Genomic DNA, 23,908 nt, shown 5'->3' on the forward strand with positions numbered 1-23,908 from the left:
GAGAGAGGGAAAGAAAGGAAGAAGGGAAGGAAGGAAGGAAGGAAGAAAGAAAGGAGGGAGGGAGGGAGGAAGGATGGAAAGAAAGAAGGAAAGAAAGGAGGGAGGGAGGGAGGAATGAAAGCAAAAGGAAGAGTGAATGGAAGAAGGGAGGGAGGGAGGAAGGAAAGAAAGAAAGAAAGACAGGAGGGAGGGAGGGAGGAAGGAAAGAAAAAGAAAGTGGAAAGAAGAAGGGTGGGAGGGAGGGAGGGAGGAAAGAAAAAGAAAGAAGGAAAGGAGGAGCGGAGGGAGGGAGGGAGGAAGGGAAGGTAGGAAAAAAAGAAAGAGCAGGTAAAGTAAAATAGAATAAAGTATGAAATACAGTAGCGTTATTAAAATTAAAAAGTAATTATTGAAAAAAAAACACGGACCGATAGAACCCTGGGACATATGGTGGAAGCAAAGCTATACAGAGAGAATCTTACACAGAAGATTACACATACACATTCACAAAAAGAGAGCAGGGGGAAAAATCAAAAATCTTGCTCTCCAAGTCCACCTCCTCGATTTGGGATAATTCGTTGTAAAAAGAGGAAAAGGGCGAGAAGTCTGAAATCTTGCTAAGTCCACCTCCTTAATTTGGGATAATTCGTTGTAAAAAGAGGAAAAAGGGGGGAAAGTCTTAAATCTTGTCCTCAAAGTCCACTTCCTCAATTTGGGATGATTCGCTGTCCATTCATGCACTCCACAGACGCAGGGCACATCAAATGGACCGTGGAGCTTTAATCCGCTGCCTCCGAGGCTGCACAGAGAGATTTCCCTGTCTCTGCTCTCACAACTCCCGGGTCTCAGCCTTGGACCTGGCCCCGCCTCTGCGCGTAGGTCGCTGGAGGGCATCCGTTCTTCGCTCAGACAGGACGGGTTTAAAGGAGCCGCTGATTCGGGGGCTCTGGCTCACTCAGGCAGAGGGGAGGGAGGGGAATGCCCTCTCCTCGCGCACCAGGCAACAAAAGGGAAAAAAGTCTCTTGCCTCTCCGGTAGCTCCAGACCCTTTCCCCGGACTCCCTCCGGGCCAGCACTAACCCCTTCAGGCTCTCTTCCTGCCGCCAGCCCCAGTCCTCTCCCTGCGCTCCGACTGAAAGCCGATACCCGAGCCTCAGCTCCCAGCCCCGCCCGCCCCGACGGCCGAGCAGACAAGCCTCTCGGGCTGGTGTGTGCCTGAGGGCACCGATCCTCTGTGCCAAAATCTCTCCGCTTTGCCCTCCGCACCCCTGTTGCTGTGCTCTCCTCCGCTACTCCGAAGCTTTCCCCCTCCGCCACCTGCAGTCTCCGCCCGCGAAGGGGCTTGTAGTGTGTAGAAACCTTCCCTCCTTCACGGCTCCCTCCCACTGGTGCAGGTTCCGTCCATATCCTATTGTCTCTGTTTATTCTTTTTTTCTTTTGACCTACCCAGGTATGTGGGGAGTTTCTTGCCTTTTGGGGGGTCTGAGGTCTTCTGTCAGCGTTCAGTAGGTGTTCTGTTGGAGTTGTTCCACGTGTAGATGAATTTCTGATGTATCTGTGGGGAGGAAGGTGATCTCCGCGTCTTACTCTTCCGCCATCTTCCTCCGGCTCTCCTATCCTTTCATTTGGACTCTTGTAACAGCTTTCCCACTGGTGTCTCTGTTTCTAATTTGTTCTTTGTAGCCCACCTAGCTTTCTAAAACTCTAACTAGCCGATCATGTCATTTTCTTTAAAAACTTTTGGTAACTGCCTACAGGTTATAGTCCAAACTCCTTAGCATAGGGTTTAAGACCTTTTACAACCTTGGCCTCTATCTGCTTTCCAACTTCAATCTCATGTACCTTGTATTTCTAACACACCAGATTTCTCACTATGTCTGAAAGAAGTTATGAGTTTGCATGCATCTGTGCTTTTGCTTTTTCTTTTTTCTTCTGCTTGGAATGCTCCTCTTCCCTTTTTTTTTTTTTAACCAAATGAAGGTCCATTCCTTCATCAGATCTAACTCAGGTAACTCTGACTGTGACAGGCACAGTGGATGGCATTCTTTCCTGAACCCACAAAGCACTTTGTATCTCAATATGTAACCTAATAAAACTGAGTTCCTACTACATGCCATTCACTGTTTCAGGTGTTGGGGATGTTATAATGAACAAAGCAGGAAAAAGTCTCTACCTTCATTCTAATAGGGAGAGAGAGAAGGGGTAAAATACACACAAACCTGTACATATAAAGTGAATAATAAATACTTTAAAGAAAAAGAATGCAAGATAGATAGATGGGAGTAGGGGGCTGCTATTTTTAGATGGAGTAGTCAGGGTATGCCAGTGCCTCTTTGATGAGGTAACTTTTGAGGAGGACCTGAAAGAAATGAGGAAGCAAATGAGGGATATTTGGAGGAAGAGTGTTGTAGGCAGAAAGCACAACAACTACAAAAGCCTGAGACAGGAGTATGCATGGCTTAATTAAGGAATAGCAAGATGGCTGGTGTGGCTGAAATAGAGTGAGTTGATCTATGTTTTAAAAGGCTGCTCTGGCTGCTATGTAGATGAATGAGTGAGTAAGTACACAACTGAGTGTGGGTCTGAGAAATTAGTTTTTGCTGAGTAGAGCTCAGTAGCTCCTGAGGGCATGGACTTGTGACCTTGACTTCCAGTGGGTCTCCTGACTTGGAATTTAACTCTAAGGTGGTCTCCTCTCTTCTAGGCTTGGCAGCCTGGGTGTCATGGATTACTACCTGATGGATGCTGCCTCCTTGCTGCCTGTCCTGGCCCTCGGCCTGCAGCCTGGTGACACCGTGCTTGACCTGTGTGCCGCCCCTGGGGGAAAGACACTAGCATTGCTTCAGACTGGCTGTTGCCGTAAGTCAGAGGGCTGGTGTCTTGGCAGGGAGGGCTCCCGACCTCACCCAGTCAAGGGCACACTAAATATGATGGGCTTTCTGGTCCGGGTCACAGGTAGGATAGTGCTTGCTTGCTAAGCTGGTGTGTTTTTTCTGTTTGCAATGATTTTCTCTCTTTCTCTGTTAGTTGGCCACGGAAGACTGCTGATCAGAGCAAGGTCTCTGAAGGCAGATTAAAACAGAGCCCTGATTAATCTACCACATGACGCTTTCATCCCTCTGCATCTGTTTACTTTGTGTCTAAGATTAAGTTCCATTTCCTTAGCCTGCCAGCTAAAGTGGTAAGATGTGGCTGCAGCAGCCTGTTATAGCTTTATTTTCATTTTTAAATAAATTTATTTATTTTTGGCTGCGTTGGGTCTTCGCTGCTGCACGCGGGCTTTCTCTAGTTGCAGTGAGTGGGCTTCTCACTGCAGTGGCCTCTCTTGTTGCAGAGCACAGGCTCTAGGTGCGTGGGCTTCAGTAGTTGTGGTGCACAGGCTTAGTTGCTCCAGGCATGTGGGATCTTCCTGGACCAGGGCTCGAACCCATGTCCCCTGCATTGGCAGGTGGATTCTTAACCACTGCACCACCAGGGAAGTCTCCCGTTATAGCTTTACTGTGTCATTCTGCCCCAGGCTTTATGTGCTTCTGCCAAAACCTGCTACTCTCTGTTGCCTGAATAAGCCTCCAACTTTGCCATGTTATGGATTCTCTCTGGAATACCCCCACCTTATCGCAGCTGGCCTGTCAACGCCCTTTAAGCTTTCCAGCCTCAGCTCAAGTGTGCCACCTCCTGGAAGTCTTCCCTCATGATCCCTGCTGGCCAGTTGAGAAGTGCTGCCTCTGTCTCCTGTGCTCCCACACCATGGGCATCACCTTTGCAACTGTTAGCACATTAGCCTTGCATCAGAGCTTTACTGGGTATGCATCTTCTTCCTCCTCAAGATTATAAATTCCTTTAGGACAGGCCTAAGTGTTACTCAGTAGTATAGCCCAGGCTGGGCCTTGTACATTGTAAGTATTCACTTCAGCCATCCGTTGGCTGACATCCTGCCTTAAATAGGCAGTATTTTTATCTTGAGAAATATCCACAAGGGGGCTGTATTTTTCACACTGATCCTGGAGCTCAGCCAGGCTTAACTTGCCATATGCCCTGACCTTTTTGTTGGGCCTGGATCCTTCTTTTCCAGTTCTCATTAGCCAACTTGCACAGTTTGAGTCAGCTTCCAGCCTCAAGGTAGGTCCTACAGGTGATTCAGAGAGGTACCACATTTGATCACCAGCTTCTGGAAGTCCAGAGAGAATGGAGAAGAAATGTTGGTATGGTTTAATGGGTCCAATTCAAGGGAGCCCAGCCTGTGTACTGGGCTGTGTTAATCTGACTGAGTGCTGTGAGAATCCCTCAGAAGGGGGAATGGATAAGGTAGGGTTACTTGGATGAGGAGGGACTGGAACTCAGAAGAGGAAGAAGGGCGAAGGAGAAGTAACTGAGAGTTGCTTTTCTAAGGTTTGCTGAATTACCAACACCTCACCCTATCCCAGCTCCTCACTCAAGTGACTCGGTGATCCCAAGGAGATTACAGGGTAAGAAGGGACCAGCCCTCATATTTTATGGAGGGGGAAATTGAGCTCTAGAGAGATTAAATAACTTGAATCCTTTTTTTTTTTTTTTTTTTTTGTGGTACGTGGGCCTCTCACTGTTGTGGCCTCTCCCATTGCGGAGCACAGGCTCCAGACGCGCAGGCTCAGCGGCATGACTCACGGGCCCAGCCGCTCCGCGGCATGTGGGATCTTCCCAAACCGGGGCACGAACCCTCATCCCCTGCATTGGCAGGTGGACTGTCAACCAGTGCGCCACCAGGGAAGCCCAGTAACTTGAATCTTTTACATGAGTTGGAGGTAGAGCCAGAACTGGAACCCAGCTTTTCTTTTGTCAGTTGATATCCTGCTGCAAATTCCTCTTGAGCAGAGAATCCAATTTTGACTTCTTTGAGTGCCCTCAAAAATTGGGACATATTTCTTTGTGGGAAGACTAAGCTGGTTCACCATTGGATAAGGTATGTATTCTCTAGTTCTTCACCACAGTGTCCACTGATCCCTTTCACTCCTTGACTCTGAGGCCAGGTATCAATTGCCATTTATCATTAAGCTTACAGTAATATTATTTCTTATAGTAGAGCCAAGAGCAAAGTGAGATATTTCTTGAAGTCGTGTCTATCACAAAAGGGAAAATGAAAGAAAGATGATGAATCATTTAGGATTAGGTTTGGTCATATACAATAGAAAACTCAACTAACCGGCTTAAAGAAGAAATGTTTATTTCTCTCTTACATAAGAGAGCTGGGATATAGGCAGTCCAGGGCTGGTATGGAGACTCCACAATTATTAGGGGACTTGAGCTGCTTCTTTCTTTTTGCAACCTATTTTATTGCTGGCTTCCATCCCCAGGATTGCCTCATGGTCCTCATGACTGCTGGAACTCCAGTCATCACATTCAAATTCCAGGCAGGAAGAAAAGACTGGACCAAAGGGGCACATCTCCTGATTGTATCAGCTCCTTTTAAACATTTTCCCAGAAGTCCCACACAATAATTCTTCCTACAACTCATTGACCAAAACTTAGTCATATAGTCTTACTTGGTTGTCAAAAGAAGCTGGGAAATGTAGTCTTTTGGGGAATATCGCTTCCCCCTCCCTCAATTAAAATTGGAGTTCTATTCCTAAGGAATAAGAGGAGAATAAATTTTGGGTAAATAATGTGTAGTATCTACCAAAGATGAAGAGAGACACATATTTCAAGAAAAGTGGGAGAGAACGTATTTCTTTAGAAATAAATGTTTTAACCTGGTCTGCTTTATTTACTTATGTAACCTTTCTGGCCTATGTCGGTGTTTGCCTTTGCAGCCCCCACTCCGGAGTGTCTAGTACTTTGCTATGCATGTAATAAATGTTTCACCTCCACCTGCCCCTGCCCCTGAGGTTTGCATTGATTGGCTATGCCTGAGAATTGGTCTGACTCTCCATTAGCACCATTGCTGGTGGGATGTGTTCTTTTGCCATGGCCTCTGAAGTTGCTTTATTCCTGCAGGCATAAGATGTTCATACTACCCAAAACGTCTATAGATTCAGTGCAATCCCTGTCAAGATTCCAATGGCATTTTTTACAGAAGTAGAAAAAACAATCCTAAAATTTATGCTCCCACAGGCAATCTCGCTGCCAATGATCTCTCCACTTCACGAGCAGGCAGACTACAGAAGATCCTTCACAGCTATGTGCCTCAAGACGTCAGGGATAGGAATCGAGTTCGAGTCACATCATGGGATGGAAGGAAGTGGGGAGAACTGGAGGGGGACACCTATGACCGGGTGAGTGATTCCTGACCTGGGACATCCAGCTAGCCAAATCTGGCATCGCCATCCTGGCCCTAGGCCCTGAGGGTGTAAGATCTAGCCATATATATTTGAGAATGTACGGCTGACTGTGGACCTGGCCAACTCTCCATGGGTGATTTGGTGAAAACAGCCATCTGTAGAATTGTTAGCTCAGTTTAGATAACTGGCTACTATCTTCATTAGAGGCAATTAGCAGAAAGAGTTTGAACCTGTCTGACTGGAAAAAAAATTATTAGGCTTATTTTATTTTGCAACTCACTTGGTTGCATAGTAACGCTCATTAAATTAATATGAATAAGCTCATTTTATTTATTTTTGAATATTAATACAGTACATGGTACAAAATGCAGAAGGCACAGCCTGGTATCCAGGGAAAAGTATGTTTCCCTCTTACTCCTGTCTCACAGCCATCTAATTCCTCTCTCTCCAGATGACTATTGTCTATATTTTCTACTGTATCCTCTTAAAATATTTTCTTTGTGTATGTACAAATATAAATGTGTATTTTAAATCTACAAACAATAAATGCTGGAGAGGGTGTGGAGAAAAGGGAACCGTCCCACACTGTTGGTGGGACTATAAATTGGTGCAGCCACTATGGAGAACAGTATGGAGGTTCCTTAAAAAACTAAAAGTAGAACTACCATATGACCCAGCAATCCCACTGCTGGGCATATACCCTGAGAAAACCATAATTCAGAAAGAGTCATGTACCACAATGTTCATTGCAGCACTATTTACAATAGCCAGGACATGGAAGCAACCTAAGTGTCCATCGACAGATGAATGGATAAAGAAGAAGTGGCACATATATACAATGGAATATTACTCAGTCATAAAAAGAAATGAAATTGAGTTATTTGTAATCAGGTGGATGGACCTAGAGTCTGTCATACAGCGTGAAGTAAGTCAGAAAGAGAAAAACAAATACCTTTTGCTAGAGAAAAACAAATACCTTATGCTAACTCATATATATGAAATCTGAAAATTAAAAAGTGGTTCTGATGAACCTAGGGGCAAGACAGGAATAAAGACGCAGACATAGCGAATGGACTTGAGGACATGGGGAGGGGCAAGGGTAAGCTGGGACGAAGTGAGAGAGTAGCATTGGCATATATACACCACCAAATGTAAAATAAATAGCTAGTGGGAAGCAGTTGCATCGCACAGGGAGATCAGCTTCGTGCATTATGACCACATGGAGGGGTGGGATAGGGAGGGTGGGAGGGAGACACAGGAGGGAGGGGATATGGAGATATATGTATACATATAGCTGATTCACTTTGTTATACAGCAGAAACTAACACAACATTGTAAAGCAATTATACTCCAATAAAGATGTTTAAAAAAAAAAAGTAGGAATGGTAGTATATTATGTTTACTATTCTGAACTTTGTATTTATTTAAATTTAATAATGTGCCTTGAAGTTCAAGCTTTTGTTTTTGGAGTATAATTGCTGGATAACAGTTTATATGTACTTAGGATATTGTCAGAGGTTACTAAATCACTCCCTATGGAGGCCAAATCAGTTTCATCTCTACTGGTAATGAATAAGAGTACTGTTTCCTCATATCCTGCCACCATTGATGTTGTCCAACTTTTTGTTTTTTGCCAAACTCAAGCATCTAATTTGCATTTTGTTATGAATGAAGTTGAAAGTCATTTTATATATATTTTTTAATTTTAAAAATTTATTTATTTTATTTTATTTATTTTTGGCTGCATTGGGTCTTTGTTGCTGTGTGCAGGTTTTTTCTCTAGTTGCAGCGAGTGGGGGCTACTCTTGGTTGCGGTGCGTGGACCTCTCATTGCAGTGGCTTCTCTTGTTGTGGAGCACGGGCTCTAGGCCCATGGGCTTCAGTAGTTGTGGCTCGTGAGCTGTAGAGCGCAGGCTCAGTAGTTGTAGCACACAGGCTTAGTTGCTCTGCGGCATGTGGGATCTTCCCAGATCAGGGCTCGAACCCATGTCCCCTGCATTGGCAGGTGGATTCTTAACCACTGTGCCACCACAGAAGCCCCTCATTTCATATTTTTAAGTTATTTGTATTTTCTTTTAATTGGCACATTCTAAAAACATTTACTTAAAACATATATTTCTAAAAATGTAAAAAATATTGTCTCTATTATTGTCGTATTGTCATATTGTTGTCATATTGCTATTGTCTCTGTGTTGTCATCTGACACATTTGTCCAATCTGTCTAGTTCTTACCATCTTGCCTCAGCCACTCTAAGAAATTGAAATAAAGACCAAGGCTTATAGAATCTTGGATATCTTGAGAGACCTGCTTCCCACCTGTGTAGGAATCCCCTATTCAGCTTTTTTGGTATGGGGGCAGCAGAGTGGAGAGAGCATGACCTCTGCTGTTGGCCTAACTTGTTTCTGTATCACAAGGTTGCCACTTACCTACTTTGGGAAAGCTGCTTGATCTCGCTGAACTTCAGCCTCTTCATTTGTAAAATAGGAAATACTGCTATGTAAGATTATTATGAGGATTCATAATGAGCATATCCAGGGAAAGTGCTTAGTACATCAACTGGCCGTGAAGATTAGGCAGGTAGTAGCTATCATCGTTATTCAGCCTGTGCTTTCACACTTTCATTGACGGGCTCACTGAGGTTTGGTGGTCGAACACCTCTGCTGTTAGAAAATTCTTCCTCTTATTGAATTAAGATGTGTAGATTTTATGGTATATGGTTGAGTACAGGGATTCTAGAGTCATACTGCTTGGATCAGTGTCCTGGCTCTATCACTTATCAGCCAGAGAAGTTTGGGCAAGTTAACCTTTCAGTTTAAGCTTTAGTCTCTTCATCTGTAAAATAAGGATAATAGTAGTGCCTATCACATAGGTGAAGGTTAAATAAGAATGCATTTAGCATAGCTCCTGGTATATAGAAAGCATTTAATAATATTGTCATCATCACAATCCTTATTATGTTTATTATTTCCATTCATCGGTCCTAGCTATGCCTTTTAGAACAGTGAGCTGCCTCCCATTTCACATCAAAGTGCTTCAGACATTTGAAAACAGCTTTAATGTCCTGAAGATGTCTTTGTTAATTTATTTGTTGAACAAATAGTTGTGCATACTATAACATAGTAACACATACTACGTGTTAGGCAAGGGTGAAGCACTTTAGATGCAAAGAAGAATACTATCTCAGGGCTCCATACACTCTTGGTAACTCTATCTCTCCCCCAACTCTACCTGGCCATCAGCTGGAGTGCCAGAGCTCTGCATTTTCATGGCAAGATACCTACCTGCCTCCCCACTCACAGCTTTCTTTTTATAGGTGTTGCAGTTATACCTTTACCCATCTCTTTATATTTAGCCTTGTTAAATCACTTCCTTTTAGATATGTCTCTTATATACTGCATAGAGTTGGGTTTTGCTTTGTGAACCAATCTGTAAATTTTATTCTTTTAAAACAATTGTCACGATATATTTGGTTTTGGCTCTGTCAAATTATTTAGTGTTTGTTTTACTTACTTTATTTAGGAAGGTTTATATATATATATATATTTTTAATTAATTAATTAATTCTGGCTGCATTGGGTCTTCGTTGCTGTGCATGAGCTTTCTCTAGTTGGTGCGAGTGGGGGCTACTCTTGGTTGTGGTGCGCGGACCTCTCATTGCGGTGGCTTCTCTTGTTGCAGAGCATGGGCTCTAAGCACATGGGCTTCAGTAGTTGTGGCTCACGAGCTCTAGAGCGCAGGCTCATTAGTTGTGGCGCCTGGGCTGAGTTGCTCCGTGGCATGTGGGATCTTCCCAGATCAGGGTTCGAACCCATGTCCCCTGCATTGGCAGGTGGATTCTTAACCACTGTGCCACCAGGGAAGTCCCAGGAAGGTTTATATTTTAATTCTACATTAGATAATTTCAATATGAAAACTCTTTGGGGGTTTAATTCTACTGGTGGTTGTTTCTGCTAACGCTTGCTCAAGGAGGCTTGTTTCCCTTTAAATTTTTTTTTTTTTTTTTTTTTGCGGTACGCGGGCCTCTCACTGTGTGGCCTCTCCCGTTGCGGAGCACAGGCTCCAGATGCGCAGGCTCAGCGGCCATGGCTCACGGGCCCAGCAGCTCCACAGCATGTGGGATCTTCCTGGACCGGGGCCCGAACCCGCGTCCCCTGCATCGGCAGGAGGACTCTCAACCACTGCGCCACCAGGGAAGCCCTTAAAAATATATTTTATGTTTAGATATTTTGTATCACAAGGGTTTCAAGATAGATACCTACGTTCCTGGAAACAGAAGGTATTAATTTCTGCTATTGTGTGGTTTCTAAACATCCCAGTGGCCCTCTCTGAGCATTCCTATGCCCTTCTCTGAGCATTCCTATTTAGTTAATGTCTATTTTTCCTGTGGACGCTAGCCGCATCACATTTCTTGAGATACGACCTGACCAGAATACAAGGTAGTCATTATTTCTCTTACTCTGTATACATTGTATCAATTCATTCAATTCATTCAGCCTAGGAGTACATCAGAATATTGAACACTGGGTCATTACTAATTTACTCGGAATTTCTGCTTGACTGAAAATTTATAGATCTTTTCCACAAATGATATTACTTCTTTTTTAAAATAAATTTAATTTAATTTATTTTTTAGCTGCATTGGGTCTTCATTGCTGCACGCAGGCTTTCTCTACTTGCGGCAAGTGGGGGCTACTCTTCATTGCGATGCACATGCTTCTCATTGCGGTGTCTTCTCTTGTTGTAGAGCATGTGCTCTAGGCATGTGGGCTTCAGTAGTTGTGGCTCGCAGGCTCTAGAGCGCAGGCTCAGTAGTTGTGGCACACAGGCTTAGTTGCCCTGCGGCATGTGGGATCTTCCCAGACCAGGGCTGGAACCCATGTCCCCTGCGCTGGCAGGTGGATTCTTATCTACTGCACCACTAGGGAAGTCCTGATTTTACTTTTTGAAGTGTAAATACAGGACTGTTTTTTTGCGGGGGTGGGTAGGTTTTGTTTTTTTGTTTGTTTGTTTGTTTGTTTTGGTCTTTAGTGCCCATCGCAGAGTAGGCTCTTAGTAAATAAATGAATACCTTTATTTATTTATTTATCTTTGGCCACATTGTGCAGCTTGTGGGATCTTTGTTACCTGGTCAGGCATCGAACCCAGGCCCTCAGCAGTGGAGGCGTGGAGTCCTAACCACTGGACCACTGAGGAATTCCTCAATGAATGAATGACTTTCCATCTCTCACTTTAAAACTTTTCCATATTGGATATGACATTGTTTTAGCATAAGATAATTTTGAGTCCTGATCCTGTTATTCAATATATTAGCTATCCTTTGGGTATTATATCATCTGTAAATTGGATGTTTTCATTCAAATAGCTAGGGACAGAGGCAAGGACAGAGCCCTGAAACACCGAAGACTTCTTTTTAGGTTGATATCAATTACTTAATTCAGTTTTTTTTTAAAATTTTTTTTAATTCAGTTTTTTGTATGTTGGTTTTGGTTTTTGACCAGCCATGAGTATACTTAGATGTACTATTTTCCCACTGATTATTTCACAGTTGTCTACCAGGTTAAAGTGAGAAGCTTTGTCAGATGCTCTGCAGTGGGGGGATGGGCCAGGGGAGCACTCTGCAGAACCCTCCAGGTTAGGGGCCTAAAATACCCCTGGCCTGAGGAAGAGGAGCCTGTAAGGAGCCCTAATACTTTACCCTTTTAACACTCCTGGGCAGGTGCTGGTGGATGTGCCCTGTACGACAGACCGCCACTCCCTTCATGAGGAGGAGAACAACATCTTTCAGCGTTCAAGGAAGAAGGAGCGGCAGATGTTGCCTATGTTGCAGGTGCAGCTTCTTGCGTGAGTAGTAGATTTACAGAAACTCAGGACCTTGGGCCAGAGTGATGTGGGGGGGTCTGGTCACCTGGGGGGCTTGGGGGCTAGAAGCTGTTGCCAAGACCATTACCCGTAGAAGGGTCTTCTGGCTGGGAATCTGCCTGGAGGAGACAGTCATCATTGGATGGTCTTTCTCTGGGACGTAAAGACTCTATGTGGAGATTGGTTCAAGATGGCGTAGTAGAAGGACGTGCGCTCACTTCCTCTTGGGAGAGCATCAGAATCACAGCTAACTGATGAACAGTCATCAACAGGAAGACACTGGAACTCAACAAAAGAGATACCCCACATCCAAAGACAAAGGAGAAGCCACAATGAGGCGGTAGGAGGGGCGCAATCACAATAAAATCAAATCCCATAACCGCTGGGTGGGTGACTCGCAAACTGGAGTGAAGGTTCTGAGCCCTACATCAGGCTTCCCAACCTGCGGATCTGGCAGTGGGAGGAGGAATTCCCAGAGAATCAGACTTTGAAGGCTAGTGGGATTTGATTGAAGGACTTTGACAGGACTGGGGGAAACAGACTGCACTCTTGGAGGACACACACAAAGTAGTGTGCGCATGAGGACCCAGGGGGAAGGAGCAGTGACCCCATAGGAGACTGAACCAGACCTACCTGCTAGTGTTGGAAGGTCTCCTGCAGAAGCGGCAGGGACAAAGACACTGGCAGCAGAAGTTCTGGGATGTACTCCTTGGCATGAGCCCTCCCGGAGCCCGCCATTAGCCCCACCAAGGAGCCTCTAGGCTCCAGTGCTGGTCACCTCAGGCCAAAAAACCAACAGGGAGGGAGCTCAGCCCCACCCATCAGCAGACAAGCCGATTAAAGTTTTACTAAGCTCTGCCCACCAGAGCAACACCCAGCTCTACCCACCACCAATCCTTCCCATCAGAAAGCTTGCACAAGCCTCTTAGATAGCCTCATCTGCCAGAGGGCAGACAGCAGAAGCAAGAAGAACTACATTTCTGCAGCCTGTGGAAGGAAAACCACATTCACAGAAACATAGACAAAATGAAAAGGTAGAGGACTATGTACCAGATGAAGGAACAAGATAAAATCCCAGAAAAACAGCTAAATGAAGTGGAGATAAACAACCTTCCAGAAAAAGAATTCAGAATAATGATAGTGAAGATGATCCAGGACCTCAGAAAAAGAATGGAGGCAAAGATCGAGAAGATGAAAGAAATGTTTAATAAAGACCTAGAAGAATTAAAGAACAAACAAACAGAGGTGAACAATACAATAACTGAAATGAAAAATACACTAGAAGAAATCAATAGCAGGATAACTGAGGCAGAAGAACAGATAAGTGATCTGGAAGACAGAATGGTGAAATTCATTGCCACACAACATGATAAAGAGAAAAGAATGAAAAGAAATGAAGACAGCCTAAGAGACCTCCGGGATAACATTAAACGCACCAACATTCGCATTATAGGGGTACCAGAAGGAGTAGAGAGAGACAAAGGACCCGAGAAAATATTTGAAGAGATAATAGTTGAAAAGTTCCCTAACATGGGAAAGGAAATAGCCACCCAAGTGCAGGTAGCGCAGAGAGTCCCAGGCAGGATAAACCCAAGGAGAAACATGCCGAGATACATAGTAATCAAATTGACAAAAATTAAAGACAAAGAAAAATTATTGAAGGCAACAAGGGGAAAATGACAAATAACATACAAAGGAACTCCCTAATTTCTAAGCAGAAATTTCTAAGCTAATTTCTAAGCAGAAACTCTACAAGCCAGAAGGGAGTGGCATGATATATTTAAAGTGATGAAAGGGAAGAACCTACAACCAAGATTACTCTACCTGGCAAGGATCTCATTCAGATTTGATGCAGAAATCAAATGCTTTACAGACAAGCAAAAGCTAAGAGAATTCAGCACCACCAAACCAGCTCTACAACAAATGCTAAAGAAACTTCTCTAAGTGGGAGATACAGGAGAAGAAAAGGACCTACAAGAACAAACCCAGAATAATAAAGAAAATGGTAATAGGAACATACATATCGATAATTACCTTAAATGTGAATGGATTAAATGCTCCAACCAAAAGACACAGGCTCACTGAATGGATACAAAGACAAGACCCACATATATGCTGTCTACAAGAGACCCACTTCAGACCTAGGGACACATACAGATTGAAAGTGAGGGGATGGAAAAAGATATTTCATGCAAATGGAAATCAAAAGAAAGCTGGAGTAGCAATACTCATATCAGATAAAATAGACTTTAAAATAAAGAATGTTATGAGACAAGGAAGGACACTACATAATGATCAAGGGATCAATCCAAGAAGATGATATAACAATTATAAATATATATGCACCCAACCTAGGAGCACCTCAGTACATAAGGCAAGGGCTTCCCTGGTGGCGCAGTGGTTGAGAGTCTGCCTGCCGATGCAGGGGACACGGGTTCGTGCCCCGGTCCGGGAAGATCCCACATGCCGCGGGGCACCTCGGCCCGTGAGCCATGGCTGCTGAACCTGCGCGTCCGGAGCCTTTGCTCCGCAACGGGAGAGGCCACAATAGTGAGAGGCCGGCATACCGCAAAAAAAAAAAACAAAAAAAAACATAAGGCAAGTGCTAACAGCTATAAAAGAAGAAATCAACAGTAACACAGTAATAGTGGGGGACTTTAACACCTCACTTACACCAATGGACAGATCATCCAGACAGTAAATTAATAGGGAAACACAGCCTTAAATGACACAGTAAACCAGATAGATTTAATTGATATTTATAGGACACTCCATCCATAAACAGCAGATTACACTTTCTTCTCAAGTGTACACGGAACATTCTCCATGATAGATGACATCTTGGGTCACAAATCAAGCCTTGGTAAATTTAAGAAAATTGAATCAAGCATCTTTTCCAACCACAACACTATGAGATTAGAAATAAATTACAGGGAAAAAACCTGTAAAAAACACAAACACATGGAGGCTAAACAATATGTTACTAAATAACCGAGATCACTGAAGAAATCAAAGAGGAAATTAAAAAATACCTAGAGACAAATGACAATGAAAACATGATGATCCAAACCTGTGGGATGCAGCAAAAGCACTTCTAAGAAGGAAGTTTATAGCAGCACAATCCTACCTCAAGAAACAAGAAAAGTCTCAAATAAACACTGTAACCTTACACCTAAAGGAACTAGAGAAAGAAGAACAAACAAAACCCAAGTTTAGTAGAAGGAAAGAAATCATAAATATCAGAGCAGAAATAAATGAAACAGAAACAAAGAAAACAATAGCAAAGATCAATAAAACTAAAAGCTGGTTCTTTGAGGAGATAAACAAAATTGATAAACCATTAGCCAGACTCATCAAGAAAAAGAGGGAGAGGACTCAAATCAATAAAATAAGAAATGAAAAAGGAGAAGTTACAACAGACACGCAGAAATACAAAGCATCCTAAGAGACTACTACAAGCAACTCCATGCCAATAAAATGGACAACCTGGAAGAAATGAACAAATTCTTAGAAAGGTATAACCTTCCAAGACTGAACCAGGAAGAAATAGAAAACACGAACAGACCAATCACAAGTAATGAAATTGAAACTGTGATTTAGAATCCTCCAACAGGGACTTCCCTGGTGGCGCAGTGGTTAAGAATCTGCCTGCCAGTGCAGGGGACACGAGTTCAAGCACTGGTCTGGGAAGATCCCACATGCTGCAGAGCAACTAAGCCCGTGCACCACAACTACTGAAACCTGCGCGCCTAAAGCCTGTGCTCCGCAACAAGAGAAGCCACCATAATGAGAAGCCTGTGCACCGCAATGAAGAGTAGCCCCCACTTGCCACAACTAGAGAAAGCCCATGTGCAGCAACGAAGACCCAATGCAGCAAAAACAATAAATAAAATAAAATAAATTAATTTTTAAAAAAAAGAACGAAAAAATTCCAGGACCAGATGGCTTCACAGGTGAATTCTATCAAACATTTAGAGAAGAGCTAACAGCCCTCCTTCTCAAACTCTTCCAAAAAATTGCAGAGGAAGGAACACTCCCAAACCCATTCTACAAGGCCACAATCACCGTGATACCAAAACCAGACAAAGATACTACAAAAAAAGAAAATTAAAGACCAATATCACTGACGAATATAGATGCAAAAATCCTCAACAAAATACTAGCAAACAGAATCCAACAACACATTAAAAGGATCATACACCATGATCAAGTGGGATTTATCCCAGGGATGCAAGGATTCTTCAATATACACAAATCGATCAATGTGATACAGCATATTAACAAATTGAAGAAGAAAAACCATATGATCATCTCCATAGATGCAGATAAAGCTTTTGACAAAATTCAACATGCATTTATGATAAAAACTCCAGAAAGTGGGCATAGAGGGAACCTACCTCAACATAATAAAGGCCATATACCACAAACCCACAGCAAACATCATTCTCAATGGTGAAAAACTGAAAGCCTTTCCACTAAGATCAGGAACAAGACAAGGATGTCCACTCTCACCACTATTACTCAACATAGTTTTGGAAGTCCTAGCCACAGCAATCAGAGAAGAAAAAGAAATAAAGGAATACAAATTGGAAAAGAAGAAATAAAACTGTCACTGTTTGCAGATGACATGATACTATACATAGATCATCCTAAAGATGCCACCAGAAAACTACTAGAGCTAATCAATGAATTTGGTAAAGTTGCAGGATACAAAATTAATGCACAGAAATCTCTTGCATTCCTATACACTAACAACGAAAGATCAGAAGGAGAAATTAAAGAAAAAATCCCATTCACCATTGCAACAAAAAGAATAAAATACCTAGGAATAAACCTACCTAAGGAGGTAGAAGACCTGTACTCAGAAAACTATAAGACACTGATGAAACAAACCAAAAATGACACAAGGAGAGATATACCATGTTCTTGGATTGGAAGAGTCAATATTGTGAAAATGACTATACTACCGAAAGCAATCTACAGATTCAATGCAATCCCTATCAAATTACCAATGGCATTTTTTACAGAACTAGAACAAAAAAATCTTAAAATTTGTATGGAGACACAAAAGACCCTGAATAGCCAAAGCAATCTTTTTTCTTGAGGGAAAAAAGTGGAGCTGGAGGAATCAGACTCCCTGACTCCAGACTATACTACAAAGCTACAGTAATCAAGAGAATATGGTACTGGCACAAAAGCAGAAATATAGATCAATGGAATAGGATAGAAAGCCCAGAGATAAACCCATGCACCTATGGTCAACTAATCTATGACAAAGGAGGCAAGGATATACAATGGAGAAAGGACAGTGTCTTCAATAAGTGGTGCTGGGAAAACTGGACAGCTACATGTAAAAGAATGAAATTAGAACACTCCCTAACACCATATACAAAAATAAACTCAAAATTAATTAAAGACTTAAGTGTAAGGCCAGACACTATAAAACTCTTAGAGGGAAACATAGGAAGAGCACTCTTTGACATAAATCACAGCAAGATCTTTTTTGACCCACCTCCTAGAGAAATGGAAATAAAACCAAAAATAAACAAATGGGACCTAATGAAACTTCAAAGCTTTTGCACAGCAAAGGAAACTATAAACAAAATGAAAAGACAGCTCTCAGAATTGGAGAAAATATTTGCAAATGAATCAACAGACAAAGGATTAATCTCCAAAATATATAAACAGCTCATGCAGTTCAATGTTAAAAAAACAACCCAATCAAAAAATGGGCAGAATACCTAAATAGAAATAGAAATTTCTTCAAAGATGGCCAAGAGACACATGAAAAGCTGCTCCACATCACTAATTGTTAGAGAAATGCAAATCAAAACTACAGGGAGGTATCACCTCACACCGGTCAGAATGGGCATCATTAGAAAATCTACAAACAGCAAATGCTGGAGAGGGTGTGGAGAAAAGGGAACCCTCCTGCACTGTTGGTGGGAATGTAAACTGATACAGCCACTATGGAGAACAGTATGGACGTTCATTTAAAAACTAAAAATAGAATTACCATATGACCCAGCAATCCCACTGCTGGGCATATACCCAGAGAAAACCATAATTCAAAAAGACACATGCACCCCAGTGTTCATTGCAGCACTGTTTACAATAGCCAGGTCATGGAAGCAACCTAAATGCTGACAGATGAATGGATAAAGAAGATGTGATACATATATATACAGTGGAGTATTAGCCATAAAAAGGATTGAAAGGGTCATTTGTAGAGACATAGATGGACCTAGAGACTGTCATACAGAGTGAATTAAGTCAGAAAGAGAAAAACAATATATGTGTATATTAACTCATATGTGTGGAATCTAGAAAAATGGCACAGGTGAACTGGTTTGCAAGGCAGAAATAGAGACACAGATGTAGAGAACAAACGTACAGACACCAAGTGGGGAAAGCGACGGGGAGGGTGGTGGTGGTGATGGGATGAATTGGGAGACTGGGATTGACATATATACGCTAATATGTATAAAATAGATAACTAATAAGAACCTTCTGTATAAAAAATAAATAAAATTCAAAAAAAAGAGAAAAGACTGTGTGGTAGGACATGCATAGCAGGATGGGCTGCACAGATTCACTTTTACCTCTATGCTAGTCTCCATGTCAGTGAGTAGCACAATTTTGAAAAATAGTTACTGAGGTTAAGGCTCTGTAGAGCTGGGGTAGGGACTCAGTCCATAGGCAGCATCAGGGTTTGGTTTACAACCAGAGTCAAAGATCAGGGGACCATTTCAAGAGGACTTTTGGAGGAGAGCCCATGGAGTAAGGTTGGGTTGCTCTCAGCTTTGAGAACAACTTTCAGGTGGTGTCAGTGTGGAAGGCACTTCAGAGGCTAACACAGCTACCCATCCCACAATACTATGCTTCCAGCTTCTTCTGATGCGCTTCTACTTCTGGGAAGCTCACTAGTCACTGCTACTCTCTCTTTCTGATTACAGGGCTGGACTCCTTGCCACCAAACCAGGAGGCCACGTTGTCTATTCCACCTGCTCACTCTCACACTTACAGAATGAGTATGTGGTGCAAGGCACCATTGAGCTCCTGGCCAATCAATACGGCATCAAGGTTCATGTGGAAGACCTGACTCACTTCCGAAAGCTTTTCATGGACACATTTTCTTTCTTCCCATCCTGCCAGGTTGGGGAGCTGGTAATCCCAAACCTCATGGCCAATTTTGGGCCTATGTACTTTTGTAAAATGTGTAGAATGACATAGCATCACCCTGTTCCTGAAGTCCTGTTGTAGGAAGACAAAGGGTGTACTCTTGTGGAGACCAGTGGCAGAGATGCCCTCTGGCCTATCTCCATCCCATTCATGTCTTTCTGTAGACAGTTTTCAGCAGTAGGAAGTAAGAGTTTTTCTGTCCTGCTGTCCAATTGTGGAGCATCAGCACGTTTCTAACTCACTTATTACACCCCACTTCCAACCCCTACTCCCCATCTCTGAGCCTGTGCTAAAGGTCCTGCCCCATTAGGGGCTTAGGAGGAGGAACCAGTGAGCAGGGCCACTCTTTAAGCTGTAAACTTGGGAAGAAGCATTTAGCCAATAAAATTGTTGAAGCTACATGGAGCTGGGACTGTAGTTGGGGGGCCTCACATCAGTGCAAGTAGTGTTAGTTCCTTTTGTACCCAGGTACCCAAAGCACAGGACCTCAGCCTGGTTACAGGCCTCTGGTTACAGAGCCCGTCTCACACTTGAGGTGAGTTCTGCATGATAAGTCTTGAGCAGCCGAAGGGCTTAAACAGGCCTACCGAGTTTCTCCATGTATTCCATGATCTAATTTAAGGAACAAGTAACTAAAATGTTAAGCCAGTGCATAATAATATGCTTACTTACTTTGAGAAAGCTCTCTTGAGCTGAATAATTCCAGCCATTCCTCCTGCTGTCAACAGCACTGCTTCCCAAATGTGGCTGGGAAGAGGTCTAGTGGCTCCAGTGGCTCCTGTGTGCTCTAGAGCCTGTGAGCCACAACTACTGAGCCCACATGCTACAACTACTGAAGCCCACGTGCCTCGAGCCCATGCTCTAACAAGAGAAGCCCCCGCAATGAGAAGCCCGCGCACCGCAATGAAGAGTGGCCCCCACTTGCTGCAACTAGAGAAAGCCTGTGCGCAGCAGCAAAGACCCAACATGGCCAAAAATAAATAAATTTTAAAAAACTAAAAAAAAAAAAATTAAAAAAAAAAGAATGTTCATAGCAGCCCTGGTCACAAAAGCAAACCCAAATGCCCATGAGAGTGGACAAATAAAATGGAATATTCACACAATGGAATATTATACAGGTGTCAAAACAAATGAGCTACAATAACACATAACAATATGAATGATTTTTAGCAAAAATATATTAAATGAAAAGTTTAGTCCCAAAGATTAAATGTAGCATGATGCCCTTTAAAAATAAAACTTTATTCTTTTTTGTTATTATTTACATATGATATAATTTATTAATTTTAAATGTACCATTTAAATGAATTTTGATAATTCATTATAGTAGTATAGCCATCATCACCATCAAAATATAGAAAATAATTCCATCTTCTAAAAAGTTTCCTTGTGCTCCTTTGCACTTAATCCCCTTCTCCCACTCCTGGTCCCAGGTAATCACTAATCTGCTTTCTGTCACTATAGTTTTGCCTATTCTAGAATTTCACATTATGGAAGAGAGAGTTGATTTACAGCTGGATTGCAAAGGCTGTGTCTTTATCTGGATGTCTGTTTTTTCACTCTTGGCCAAGGTAAGGGCATTGGTATTTCTTTTTGTTTTTGTTTTTTTGTTTTTTTGCGGTATGTGAGCCTCTCACTGTTGTGGCCTCTCCCGTTGCGGAGCACAGGCTCCAGACGCACAGGCTCTGCAGCCATGGCTTATGGGTGCAGCCGCTCCGCGGCATGTGGGATCTTCCCGGACCGGGGCACGAACCCGTGTCCCCTGCATCGGCACGCGGACTCTCAACCACTGCGCCACCAGGGAAGCCCGGGGCATTGACATTTCTAATGTGCTATTTAAATCTGAAGCTCCCCCTGACTCCCAAGGTCACTTTCTTTACTGACGGTTTACAGCTGGCCTAACTGGTTACATGTGTGTGGCTTGACTACATGGCCAGAGTAGCATAAAAAAGATCTGAGCTCTCCCACAGCCAAGATTCCCCACACAGATCATGGAGATTCAATCCAAAGATAGAGTACTTTGCTTCACATCCTTGCTAATACTTGGTATTATAAATTTTAAACTTCACATCCTGTCCCAATGCATTATGGCTTTGCTACTTCCTTCACCAAGACACAGTGTCTCTTTCCTCTCACCCCTTGAATCTGGGCTGACTGTATGATTTGCTTTGACCCGTTCAATTTGGTGGAATGAATGTTGTGTAAATTCTAAGCTTAGGCCTCAAGAGGCCTTGCAGCTTTCACTCTCACCTTGGAACTTTTCTACTGCCATGTGAAGAAGCCCAGGCTAGCTGCTGGAGACATGTGATGGACACCAAGCTAAGACCTTCTAACCTCAATTAAGTGGTTAAACGACCCAAACTGCATGAGTGACTCCAGTCAAGACTAGCTTAGCTTGCTGATTCCCAGAATCATGAGTAAATAAAATGGTTGTTTTTAAACCGCTGAGTTTTGGGGGTGGTTTGTTACACAGCAACAAATAATTGACACGTGTGGAAAACCCAAATCTGACTGTCATTTACTTGCTTACAATCCTTTGTTCTCTCTGCATGGCCTGCAGGATCAAGTCCAAACTCTGCCCTGGCTCCTGGTTGTAGATTCTATCTCTGCTATCCCCCAATGCTCCCTTCTCTCACAAGTTCTTTGTGTATCCCAAGCATAACCTGTCCCCTGGTGCCTCTGTATCATGACACATTGTCTTCTCTGTCTAAATGCCGTTTTCTCTCTGATCGTGCTAGCCCAGATTTCCACCCCCTCCAGGAAGCTTTCTCTGATTTTCTAAAGCAGACTGAGTTGTTCCCTTTTCTGTGCTTCCCCAGCCCTCTGTATATATTATGAATATAACACTTCCCTTGTGTGCTTTCTCTCCTCACCCCATCCCCAAACTGAGAATTATTCGGGGCAGGAAGCTAGTATCTTGCATCTCTAACCCCCCAGCGCCAATGTGTTTGGTACATAAAAGGCATGAGTACACACTGAGTATCTCATATGTGCTAGGCCTCATCCAAGATACTAGAGAGAGGGGTGATCAGAATGGACAAGGTCTTTGTTCTCAAGGGATGTACAATCTAGTGGGCAAGAAAGATAAGAAATTACAGATGAATTACAACTAAATTACAAGTGAGCAAAGTACTGAGAGAAGTGTACAGTGCGTATACCTGGGAGACCTAATGTAGCCTGAAGGAAGACATGTTCAAACAGACCTGGGGATGAGGAGGAGGTAGATTAGTGAGGCAGAGGAGGAGGTTGTGTGTGTGTGAGGGCTGTCCTGCAGCAGAGATAACAGACTGTGTGACAGAAGCTCCTGAGGCTGGAGAGATATATTCCGGGACCTGAAAGAGATTTAGTATGTTGCAATGCAGAGAGAAGGGGACGCTTGTGAAATATGAGGTCAGAGAACAGGCGGAAGTCAACTGCACCAGGGCTGGCAGGCTCTGAAGGAGTGAGTACTTGGAGTAATTGGAAGCCAATGCAGGAGTTTTAAGCTGGAAAGTGACCTGATCAGATTTCCATGGGCCTCCCACTGGGAGTATGGTTATCAATAGTATTTGCTGAATGAGGAAGTTAAATAACTGATTCAACAGAAAATGCTCTGAAGGTCAGTCCAATACTTAAGCTTCCTCAGCCCTCCCCTGTCTGGGTAAAGGGACCTGCTGAATTCCCTGCTGTTTAGACTGAAGTTTGAGGTGACCCACTAGGAGGCACACTGGCAAAGTCAGGTGTACCTGGGAGGGTGACCAGGATGGAAAGGAAACTGAAAGTTCCATCCTGGGAAGAAGAACTGGGAGCATTAAGCCAGGAGACAGCTGTTCTCTTGCTCTCTATACATTCCCTGCTCGACCAGTGCCTGCTTCACCTGCACCCTACTCATCTGACTGACCTTCCTACATGCTTGCCCCAGGCCCTAGTTAATGATTGTTCTAACTTTAGCCACCGTGATAGCTTATCATAGGGGTAGTGAGAGGTGTGCCCTTCTGCTGGTTTCCCTGGTAACAAATAAGCCAACCTAACATCAATTCTCCCTATAACTGGTAACCTACACCTACCCCTGGGAGTGAAGACTGCCACCAAGTCTGGGCCTGCCAAGTCCAGCCCCGCTGCAGAGGGGTTTTGCTCCAGGACCTTGCACAGACATGTAAGCTCCCTCTATCAGTTAAACCGCTGATGTCTCTGTTGCTGAAAAAGAGAGAGAGAGTGAGAGAGAGAATGAGAGAGAGAGGAGAGAGAGAGAGAATGAGAGATGCCTGTACCTAAATAGGACTGTTCTGAGGCAGGGCGTGCAGGTGTGTTTTGAGTGTCTCCAGAGTCAGTAGAGCTGGGGTCAGTAGAAGAAAGTTGTAGTGAGCCAGATTGCAGATCAATAGAAAACCTTTAAACTAGTGCTTTCTGGACTGTGGTTCACAACCATAATTCATTCGTGGTCATGGAATCAATTTTGTGCGTATGGTAGGCATAGGATTTTTCAGAGATAGCTAGTTACTCCTCTTCCTGAAGGAAAGGTTACTCCTCTTCCTCAGAAGGGTTGCCTTCCCCACTCCCTCTGTAGTTGGGCATGGCTATGTGACTTGCTTTATGAAATATTAGTAGAAGTGGTGTCTTTCTTCCACATTTCTGGATGGAAGGGTTGAGAGTG

The 23,908-nt window shown here is 43.3% G+C and overlaps 1 protein-coding gene across 3 annotated transcripts in view; it reads left to right on the forward strand.

The window, feature by feature from the left end:
* NSUN4 (NOP2/Sun RNA methyltransferase 4) overlaps positions 1–19,326 on the forward strand; it is a gene marked incomplete at both ends in the record, with an annotated part of 32,354 nt that extends 13,028 nt beyond the window's left edge. For 2 of the 3 annotated variants that reach the window (XM_079697305.1, XM_079697306.1), the window contains 4 exons: positions 2,684–2,838; positions 6,067–6,227; positions 11,951–12,075; positions 19,050–19,326. In XM_079697305.1, the coding sequence (XP_079553431.1) occupies positions 2,684–2,838; positions 6,067–6,227; positions 11,951–12,075; positions 19,050–19,326 (718 nt within the window). The remainder of the gene's footprint in view (positions 1–2,683; positions 2,839–6,066; positions 6,228–11,950; positions 12,076–19,049) is intronic. The other variant, XM_079697307.1, reaches the window with a different exon arrangement.
* Positions 19,327–23,908: the final 4,582 nt, after the last annotated feature.

Source organism: Hyperoodon ampullatus (genome assembly GCF_949752795.1).
Source record: "Hyperoodon ampullatus genome assembly, chromosome: 2".
NCBI classification, from domain to species: domain Eukaryota; kingdom Metazoa; phylum Chordata; class Mammalia; order Artiodactyla; family Ziphiidae; genus Hyperoodon; species Hyperoodon ampullatus.